This window comes from Sinohyriopsis cumingii, chromosome 10 (genome assembly GCF_028554795.1).
Source record: "Sinohyriopsis cumingii isolate HCF-2022 chromosome 10, ASM2855479v2, whole genome shotgun sequence".
Taxonomy (NCBI): domain Eukaryota; kingdom Metazoa; phylum Mollusca; class Bivalvia; order Unionida; family Unionidae; genus Sinohyriopsis; species Sinohyriopsis cumingii.
Genome location: NC_142970.1, coordinates 88,862,555 through 88,874,031, shown reverse-complemented (window position 1 = coordinate 88,874,031; position 11,477 = coordinate 88,862,555). Strand labels below are relative to the sequence as shown.

The 11,477-nt window shown below is 36.4% G+C and overlaps 1 protein-coding gene across 1 annotated transcript in view; it reads left to right on the top strand.

Moving 5' to 3' along the window:
* The first annotated feature begins 1,264 nt into the window (after positions 1-1,264).
* LOC149790558 (metalloprotease mig-17-like) overlaps positions 1,265-11,477 on the top strand; it is a 43,440-nt gene continuing 33,227 nt past the window's right edge. Inside the window, exons 1-2 of the mRNA XM_089973243.1 lie at positions 1,265-1,369; positions 2,184-2,354. Coding sequence (XP_089829369.1) covers positions 2,248-2,354 — 107 coding nt within the window. The 5' untranslated portion in view covers positions 1,265-1,369; positions 2,184-2,247. The remainder of the gene's footprint in view (positions 1,370-2,183; positions 2,355-11,477) is intronic.

The window sequence follows — 11,477 nt, the reverse complement described above, 5'->3', positions numbered from 1 at the left end:
CAAAATTACAAAGGGTTCGGTTTACATTTTATGTATGTATGTATGTATGTATGTATGAATGTATGTTGTTGTTGTTGTTGGGTTTAACGCCATTTTTCAGCACACGATAGGCTATGCATGGCGGCCAGTATTAATGGTGGAGGAAGAACCCGGGAAAACCCCAGGAACAACCATTGACCTACGAGAAGCTACTGGCAAGCTTTCTCACTTACCCACATTAGCCGAATCCTAGACTCGAACCCACGCAGACAGGTGAGATGGCATTGATTCGTAACGGAGAGCGCTTTAGACCACTCGGCCTCTCGGGGCCCCTATGTATGTCTGTCTGTCTGTCTGTCTATGCAAGCATGCATGTATTTATATATGTATCCCAGCACAAAATTACAGCTTTTACATTTTGATATCGCTTCTACCACATTTATTTTTTCTTCGTGCCATATATTAGTTTGCAGCATGTGTGCTTCTTATGCTAACTGTACCTGAATAATGTTATGGTGCTAATATTTCAGCTTAACGTTCCTGTCTGCATGCATATATGTATGTGTCTGTCTGTCTCTGTAGCCTTTTAACTGTTTCAATGGTCCTTACCACGTAGGTAAGGCACTAATAATACGGCTACGAATCGGATGCTCATTGTTGAAGAGAGTAGTGGGTAAAAAAATCGGTATTTACTGACGTTTCAATATGCAACACAGTTTTATGTATTTTTTTCTAATTTATTTTCATAAGTCTACTACTTTTATGACGTAAAATATGAAACATACGCAAAATGTTATGCTAAAAGCTGACATTCCACTGAACGGGACTCAAATGTTTGATAGATATTAGGAAGATTTGATGTGTAGTCTGCACATAACTTTTCATACTTAATGGACACATGTTTGGAGTATCTAGGAGTATTCTAATAAATGTGTAGGCTTACCTAAAGAATAGCATGTTTGTCTTGAAACTCCATCGAGTTCCAATATCACACAAACCCATACCCGTTAATATCGCTAATGGCATGAGGTTTTGTTATTATATGTATTTTGAGAAACATTTTTATTAGACGTAAGTACTATGATAGCTTTCTATCTCAAGCATAATATGCTTTAATTTTGCATTGATTGAAATTCATGTTGATGACATTTAAGTTAAATCAATACAATAAAGTCCTGTAAATTTGTTACTGCTACTTTAAGATCATAGTATATGTTACGTACGAAATGTTAACCTGCTAGACTGTAATAATGATATGCAATCTTCTAACTTTCCATTCAGGTTTGTCTGTTCGGGAGGGGGTATGTGAGACTGGTAAACGAGTTTCGATTGTACGGGCAAGTGATTATCTTTTTACGGCGCTTGGTGCGGCGCACGAACTTGGACACGTGTAAGTCAATTTTTACGCACCATTTATGTTTTAGCATTTTATTTCCCTCTGTCAAATACCTGATTTTCATAACATCATCTTCCAGGGCACGCTAATCCAATATCGATGCCTTTTTCCGGAGATTAGGTTTCCTATATCTCAAGCACTGAATGCCGTATCATTTGAACAATCGAAAATATATGATACCAATAAACCTCTTGGATTTGAGGGAAATTCTATTCCTCCTGTACTTTCAGCTTTTTTAAATCATCATTTCATTTTTCCTTTCTCCATCAAGAATGATGGTATTATTTATATGAGAATTATAAAATAAATTGTGAAATGTTGACGAACTTTATATCTATCTATCTATCTATCTATTTATATATATATATATATATATATATATATATATATATATATATATATATATATATATATATAAGCGTGAAGATTGTTCATCGTACAAGGTGAATAGCAATGGCTACAGACGTGATCAACTGAGGCCCCCACAAATGATATATCTAGCACAATATAATTCAGACATTTTACAGTGTTTACACTCATAACCTCCAAACTCTTAACAAAATAATAAATATTACCTCTTAGGGATCGCATTTTGTTGACTACCTGTTCGAACTACCAATTACCGTCGAAATGGATCGAAACTTGTATTTAAATTGAAAGAAAGCTTATGTTGGAATTATGATAATAATACCACAAGAATTGTGTTCGATTTTGTGTCTAGCTTAAATCCGTATTTGGTAACATAATTCATACAAGCTGTAACGTGCTCCGCTTATAATCACGTGATTGGCCTGCTTACTATTTCCAGTCTTGGAGCAGATCACGACGGTGAAGGCGATTCTAGTGCATGTAGGGCAGATGATCTTTTTGTGATGACTCCCATAGAACCAGCAATTCACCCATCCTTTCCATACTCCAGAAATCTCTGGATCTTCTCCAGGTGCTCAGTGGATACGTTCAAAAGGATACTAAGGAGAAAGTATGTACAATGTGTATTGATACATATAACATAATAAACTTGCAGTCTTTTCAGATTTGATGGGAAAATGAACCTCAATTATTTTGTCTAAGATTTTTATATGAATGTTGTTACTTCAGAATTATTCAATCCTACACTAAGATCAGATATTAAAGGAATTAGTTTAATTGTGTTCAGTTAATATTTCAGAGGATTTATTTATTTAAATTATTCTTCGGAATATATAGTCTATACGACATCACAAACCATCCAATGACATTTGTTCTTAAAATTTCTATATTACTTTAGTATGCCCTGTACATATTAAACAGCATGTAATGCAGTGGAGAAAATATTCTAGTGATTATCTCACAATTCTCTATAAGTGCCAGTTACCTTACAGAGAATAATAACATGCATCAATACACAATATTATAATCTTATTCTAAACCCAAAAATTAATACTGGTTGAGTTATTGGGTGTTAGAACATGAGAGAGAGAGAGAGAGAGAGAGAGAGAGAGAGAGAGAGAGAGAGATAAGCAGGTCCAAAGTCAAGTGTCTAATGTTACTATAATAGTGATGGAGAGAGTAAGAGAGTAACAGTGTATCATGTATTCACTGTCTCCATGTACATTAATATATAATCACAGTTATACATGCACGTATGCAAGTTGCATTACCCTCAACGGACATGAAGTGACATATATATATGTGTGTGTGTGTGTGTGTTGTTACCTTTTGTATAGTCCATATATAATTTATTCATGCATAATATTTTTCTCACATGTAGCAAACTTCCATTCATTTGTTTTAATTCAGCAAATGTATGCGTTTCATTTTTCCATCTACATTTAACAAATTTATTTTCAACCAAAACGGACATTGATCACAACATCTCTCTTTTGAAACTTGAAATTGTGCAGATGATTATAGCTGAGTCTCGTTCCCGCAACTGAAATATAAAGTTTTGACTCAGTTTTTGAACACTACCGACATATATGAAACAAAGCATCTAACAGTCGGAACATGAATGGCATATACTTCTAGAGACATTTGCATATGTGTTAGACTATTTATTAGTTGGTCAATGTATATGCATGAAGTTAGTTTAAAACCATCTCAGTCTAGTACATGATGTTAATTTAAAAGGCCGTACATATATTAATTCGTATCACTCATTTATGAACTTGATTACATTTCAATAGTGACGTTGGCCTAGACATACTAGCTTGTAATGTTTTACAAAAGATTTTACATACGCCATCCGTAGAGAGGAACTCGTGAGATATCGCCAGTGTTTTTGGGAGCAGCACAACGTTTGTTTTCAAGTACATAAAAGCCTCGACCTCAGTTAAGGTTGAGGAGTGAACCTGTATCGCATTATTATGTCTTCATTATTCTCGTAGCAAAATCTGCCATCTGCTTTGTCCCAAGGCACAACACACATTCACATCAGACTTTAGCTTTGGATGAATGATTCAATACTCACTATTTATTCATCTTTTAATTATGTCCCTTTTTACTCAAGGACGTTACATGTGCGTTCCCGTGATGTGATCTTGAAATCGTTTTCGTTTATTAAAGGCGACTTGCAACATTTGTCCCAAAGTCTAATAATGATTTGGAAATCTCACCAACGTGCATTCTTGCGAGGATCGGCCGTTGTGACACGAAGGACTTCACCTTAGCTTGACTTTAGGATGCATTGTATATCTGTTTTGTGTGTTTTACTTCTGTTCCATGAAAATAGATTATATGTTTGCGTATCGCACTGCATAGGTACTTTAATATTGATAAAGGACATGCTTACATTTTGTTGTAAGCTTCTTTGGGATGATTAGGCTTTGTAGGTTTTGGTGCGACATTAATCTGGTGGGTTGTGTCGAGATATAAATCACGTAGGAGGGATTGCGTTATACAGTCGAAATAAAGTCGCGGCGATGTATATAAGAGAAGATGCACTTTTCGCAATGCCCGTTTCCTAGTATTATTCTTGTTCTAATTCTAATTTCAGGCTGCAGATGAGTTTAATGTTGCATTTATATTTAGTTTAAGAGTAATCGATTTTTTAAATTATGTATTGGACTTGCAAAGTACTAGTTTTAGTGGTTGGACTATACACGATTATTATTATGAATTATTGTGAATTCATTTAATACAGTTAGAACAATGTACTTGTGGTACATCAAGGTTTCAGCACGTACAAAGATATTAGTATGTAACCACATTCAGGAGCTGGAGTTCATTCGGAACACTCGGTTCCTTGGGATCGGAGACAGAACTTATCAGATTATTTAGGATTCATTCCTCATACAGTAAGTTCTGCATAAATGCTCATTTTGAAACTTGTTAATTTGGTCTTACAAAACTTGTTTTTTTAAACTTTTTATTTCATTTAGTTTTTCGACAATAGAGTCGTAACAGATAGCGGGGGCTCATCCAATATATTACTTTCATTACATTAGTTCATAGAACTTCAAAATTTTTCTGAAGTTCAAATTCGCTATGTTCCTGCTATTTTTTTTTATAGACAATTGCATTTTAACTTCACGTATGTGAGAAAACACAAGAGAATAAGAGAAACAAACAAGATAAAAGTGGTCTGTGTACAATTAGTAAATCTATTTCTGGATTTGAAATGAATGAAAGTAAAAGAAGTAAAGAAACTTCAGCTTCAAAAAGAAGTGATGTAAAAGAATGCAATACATTTTTTGGGTCACTCTACACCTAGACTAATTAATTTTATCTAAACTTTATCCATTCATATCGAGAAGTCATATACGAACCTTTGGTGATTCATCCTAATCTATATTTATTAAAATAATAGGGATATAGGTGTTTATTTTACGGCGTTGTCCATTTGTACGAGAGGTCTTATTCTATTGATATTGTTCGAATTCAGGGACGACTTTGCTAATGTTGCTCTGCATCTTGTAAAGCTGTGATCAAACGTTCTCCCATTACGTATTACTATCGGACCGGTAACGTATTTTTCTATTTAGAGAATTAATTTATTACTAGGAAATGGCTCAGCTGGAGCTAATTAATATTGGGTCAGTCCACCTGGAACTGACAACCTCAGGTTGGATCAAGACTTAATTATACTGAAAATGAAATATTTGATTTATACCAACCATGTGCATTTATTAGAGCTATGTCAACAAACGCTTTAGAGAATAATGCTGGGCAGAGAAGTATTCATTTAATTTACACATATATTGGCCAGTCTTTAGATAAGGTCACATTTGCTCCTGGTACATTGATATTCTTTTACCACTCAATGTCAAAGACACTCATTGAAACAATGAACATGGTCCTGATATACCATGTGTGTTTATGGGGTCTATTAGCGAAAGTGAAGCCACACATAAACCGGTTTGTTATTTTGTGAATATTATGAGGAAATTATAACTGCATGAGGAACCTGTTGGTGACGAGTTTTTAGTGAGTTTTCGAATCGATTTTCATACGTCGCATAGACTAGAACATCTTACTCTAGACCATGACACTTCCTTAGATGGTAATTTAGAAGTCATTAAGACATATCACAAGATCTTGAAACATTTGTATTGGCCGAGAATCAGAGGTGATACTTCTAAAAAACTTGTCACACTTTTCAAATGGTAGAAACACCTGATCAGAAGAAACAGACAGTCCATCTGCAGCATATTCTGGCATTTGACGTACTGTTTAGCATAATAGTTGCAAACTGTGTCGTCACTTATCTAAATGAGACAGAATGTAATTTTCTGCAAGTTCTAATTCGACTATAATGTTTTATTAATCATATCGTGAGCGTATAGTAATTAAAATTCGAAAAAAATACCACGATTAAGCAAATGCCGCATTTTTCCGAGTTTCGAGGAGACAACATATCACGTGTCCTTGGAATAAAAACAAAACCATAGTGAACGAAAACGACATCAAGTTTGATACACTAATGGATGACTCTTCCATTGTTATCGTTGTTGATGATGATAATTATGTGCGGTTTCAATCTTAAATGATGTTCAAGATAACGTTGACATAGTTGGAGTTAGTATGACAAACACCAATTGGTTTTGAGATATACCATCTTCGGATTATACCTGTATACTTATCGTCTGACAACAGTACCGTTAGGCATGTATACTTATCGTCTAATAATAGTGTCATGATGCATGCACACTTATCATCTAAAAATAGTATCTTTACAGGACAAACTTCTCTTGTTAAAGGAGAAACTTCTTTCAACCGAAGATTCAAAGTTCAATCATTTTGATAAGGTCTCTGAGTTAAAAATCAAGTTTTTACAGGCTTTGAATGTAGCAAGAAATACTGTTTATTCTACTCAGTCAAAACTGAAATTATGGTATGCCAGAAATACCAAAGAAAAGAGCTTGCAGCTTGATGAGATGGTTCGGGCACATTTGCCTATATCTTTGTAATGGTCCTTATACAGTTAAAAATAAAGTGACTTGAATCTCTTTCTTTAGGTTTACGCTTAAAAGCCAGTACAACTCTCTCTGCAACAAATGCTTCGCCTGTCTTTTGAAGTCCTGGTTACATTTTCCAAATCCAAGACATCCTGTTATATTTCAATGACATCAAATTAAGTATATTGATAATATAGGTGACTTTGCTTACGGTTTGGACATTTGGGCAACTGAAACATACGGTTTTCACTACTGACTCGTAGTTAAGCGATCAGCGAGGGTCCAGTACATGTTAAAATGTCTACATTTTAGTATCTCCGCGCACGCTTTATTTCAAAATAATTGCTTATTCAAAACAGGACGTATGCTTTTCTCTATACTTTGACTCTGTCAGACGTTCGCCCATGACCATTTATATGCTGGTATAGTGGCGTAGACTCTAGCGAACGCCATCGGGCAGGTTACGTACATCTGATAATGCTCTTTATTAATATTAACATCACTTCCTTTTGGCGCAAGAAAATTTATATCCACATAATTGTTTTCCGCTCCAAAAGATTATTAAACGTGTGCCATTTCCCATTAGTCAAGTCAGTTACATTGGTTGACTTGCACTGCTTGACATCTGACAAATATATAGTAAGAGGTTAATTCCTAAGGTGTAGCAATTTCAATTCAAATAAGGTATTTCAACTTGTCGTGTGTCATCCACAACCGTAAACGATATTGATCTTCAACTTGGTACAGCGCTTTCAATTCTTGGTTTCCATATAGTTGGTAACAACGAATACAGTTGCTTTTCTACAGTGAGTTTGATACTTACTATAATGAAATTTTACATATATATTGGATTGTTTGCCATACATGTTCTTCATGTAACATTTAGGTTTCTTCAACGTGAGCACAATCTAATGGGGCTTCACAACTTTTTTCTTAGCAGATCTTGAATCTCTCGGCGTTTGGAAGGAAGTGCATTTGATAAGGATCCGTCATTTTCTATTTACTCGATCCGGTCCTACACACCACTAGAGGTGTGTTAGTCCCGTGGGTCATCTGTTAGCATGTGCCTTGTAAGAAATAACATATGATACAGTGCAACAGGAAAAGTGCACACATTCAAGACACGTTTGGATACGTTTACAAAGAAGACATGTAAAGCAAAATGCAACTAGTCTTGGAGCCACCTACCTCTGTTTTTAAGAAGTGATATTACTATATCATTGCTAAAATAAGTGCTTTGTGTGTATCTTTGAGGGATTGTACTTGTCTATATTATTGTCTTATTTATATAAACCCACTCATTTTTGTACTTCAGTATTAAAATGTAATTGATTTATGTTATATCCTTGTGTTGAGAGCACTCCTACTAACTTCATGAGTAATTTGCATGCTTTGTTGTGCCCTTTATTTATCAAACCATTTTGTTTCCTTTTAATTCACATGTAAGATTAAGGTCGTTATCATTTTCCTAGGGGATTATCACCCTTCCTTTACAACACATTCTTTGTGGGATTGAGTGTGAGCGTTAGTCAGTATGTATGGGTTCAAGTCAGTGCAATGATGTATTAATTGGTATGTTTAAATGTTGTCAGTTTATGCTAGGGTCGGTCAGTAGTGCTCTGTGTTAGGAGATGCTCGTGAACGTTAGATTTCGCTGTGTAGCAGCAGAGGGGGCGAATCGGACATTTTGTCCAATCGTTATTTTGCTTAATTAATACTTTCTGCACTCAACGATCTAGTGTCGTCAGCGCCTGGTAAAAAAAAAACGACGACGGTCCATCCTACACGATGGTGACGTCATTTGGTTTAATTAACACCTTCTGCGCGCCGATCCCCAGTGTCGTCAGCGTCCGGTAAGCACATCGACGACCGCGTCGATGTCATCGCCCCCTCTGCTGCTAAGTGGTTATTTACAATGATCTTACAAACAGAGTGATCACTAACTCCTCCTCTTGCAGATCAATTAGGTTATTTGACTGATCGGTAAGTCTGAAATTAATTCTCGTTAAAAACCGATCATGGCATCGCATATAGACCGGATTAATCGGACTCTCAACGATTAAAAATCCCGGAGGGGCTGTTGGTGAAAACGAATAAAGGATATACCCCTGTTGAGCTTGATTTGATTGCTTGGTATCCACCTGATAACTCCCTTCGATAACATCACACACTAGATTGATCGCTATCACCGATGCGATATTTACGTTGTATGGAGCAATATGCCTACCACCATCTCCGTTATCGTGTCTGAGGATATAAGTTGATGGACTGATAAAATCATTAAGAGACTTTCTTAGTTCTGGCGCGTTGTATCTTGGAAACTTAAAATCGGGTAAATCGGCTTCTGCGATATTATACTCGGTTAGGAATTTTTGTTTATCATTAGTTCTGCTAGCGGATATTACCCCGACGATTCGTTCATTGATATATTCCATGTCTGATATAAGTTGATTTAACACCTCAACGTGTTTTTGTGCTTTTGTTTCCCGTAGCTGTTCTAGTTGTGATTGGTAAATACGATTAATCTCGATAAAAAACCTATCGATATCATTTAAACTAATTTCGGCCGTCGAGACCGATCCAGGAGTTTTCTCGTCCCTAAAATACCAATACATGGTATTCCTGTCTTGAAATGTAAACCAGTCGGGGGGTGACGCGTTTTTCATAATAAACAAAACATCTCGATAACTGGGATTAATCTCATGATACGATTGCTTGTCCGCGGGGTTTTCATGAGGTGGATTCTTAGGCCAACCTAGTATGGTTCTTATTGAACTGTTATAGATATCAACCATATACCCCGGTGTGCTTATTTCAATCGTCGACGATAACGTCGGTTCATGAACCGTAATAGCGATTTTTGATTCTTTTCCTGTGATCGATTTTATCCTGCGTTGAAATTCTTTATTGATTTGTTCTATTTGGTATGACCCAGTTGGTATTGTAACCTCCTTCCAGTCTGGGGTTCCATCGGGTTTATTTGTCCGTGCAAAAACCAGCGAGTTATTAGGTTGTTGTCCGTTAAATGCGTCCGCTCGAATATTAGGCCAACTGTGATATACTCGCAATTTTGCCAGCGCTATTTCCTTCACTGGAACCGGTGATGGGAAGTTCACACTGAATTCGGGTTTCGTTGACGTTATTGATATCATACTTGTTTGTACCGGAGTGGTGTTCTCCGCGATCCGCTGAAGTAATTGAGACCCTTCGGGGTTCAGCGACATTATTATTATTTGTTGTCTTTAGTGTTTAATATTAATAACCAGAGCCCATTGAGGTGGTTCCGGCTTCCAGTTGAAAATCCTCGATTTTTGACATCGCGGAGCTATACAACTGGACCATCGTGGAGAATTCAACATCGGATACGAACAAATTATCAATCGATAACGAGATCAACCCGGATAATTTCGAGTACGCGTCGGATACTATTTGATGTTTTACTGTATACTCGTTGAGTTTTTTCTGAAAACACGATGATATCTTCCTAGTGATTGCGTTGGCGACTCCAGCAACTGTTGTCATTGCGGAGACAGCGATTGGAACAGCGATCGGGGCTATCGTGGTCACCGTGGATAAAATAACACCGGCGCCAGCTACTATGCCCGACACCGAGTACACGACCGCGTCGATGGCGGTTATTTTTCGGCGGTATTTTTTTATTTTTGCACGGTATTGTTCGGAAAGCGTTTTCAGATTCGCGGAGAATTCTTTTGCGGTATCGAATCGATATTGATGTGACATTGGTGATGCCTCTGATTCAATTACCCTGGTGGTCATTTTTATTCTAAAAGAGCTAGTGTTTTTAATTACTTAGATTCGCTGCAAATTCCACATACCATGTGATGTTTGCCCGGGCTAGATTTCTATCAACGGCATAAATTGTAAACAGTTCAGTTGCGTTCTTGTCTATAATTGTTGATATTGTATTGTTAAACCCGGATGAACTCGACGATAATATATTAAACTGCATCATTGAAACCAGTGTCAATCGATAAATACCCTTAACAGTTGCGGTAATATTTACTGTATTCTGTGTAGGAGTCCAATCGAATGATCCATGCCGAATTGTGTATACTGTGTTGATGATGTTCTCATGAGGGATTTTTATTTTTTCGAATTGCTCTGCTACTCTCGGTAGTCCGTCTTTAATCGCTTCAACATCAGTTTTAATCGTTCCTATTTCCTGTATATGCGTGTCCACATCTTTTTTGTTCGCTGCAACCCTAGTAATGAGTGTATTTATTTCCTGTATATGCGTGTCTATACTTTTTTTGTTCGCTATAACATTAATTTTGAGTACTTCTATTTCCCCTTCATGCACGTCTATACTTTTTTTGCTCGCTATAGCATTAGTGTTAATTGTTTCTATTCTCTGTCCATGCGCGTCTACATTATTTATGATCGTTACAACATTAGTTTTGATTGTTTCTATTTCCCGTGTATTCTCGGTTATACTTTTTTTGTTCGCTGCAACATCAAGTTTGATTGTTCCTATTTCATATGTATGCACGTCTATACCTTTTTTGTTCGCTGCAACATCAGTTTTGATTAATCCTATTCCCCGCCAATACGCGTCTACATTTTTTTTGTTCGCTTCAATATCAGTTTTGATTGTTCCTATTTCCTGTGTATGCGTGTCCATATTATTTATGATCGTTGTAACATCAGTTTTGATTGTTTCTATTTTCCGTCCATGCGAGTCTACATTATTTATGATCGTTGCAACA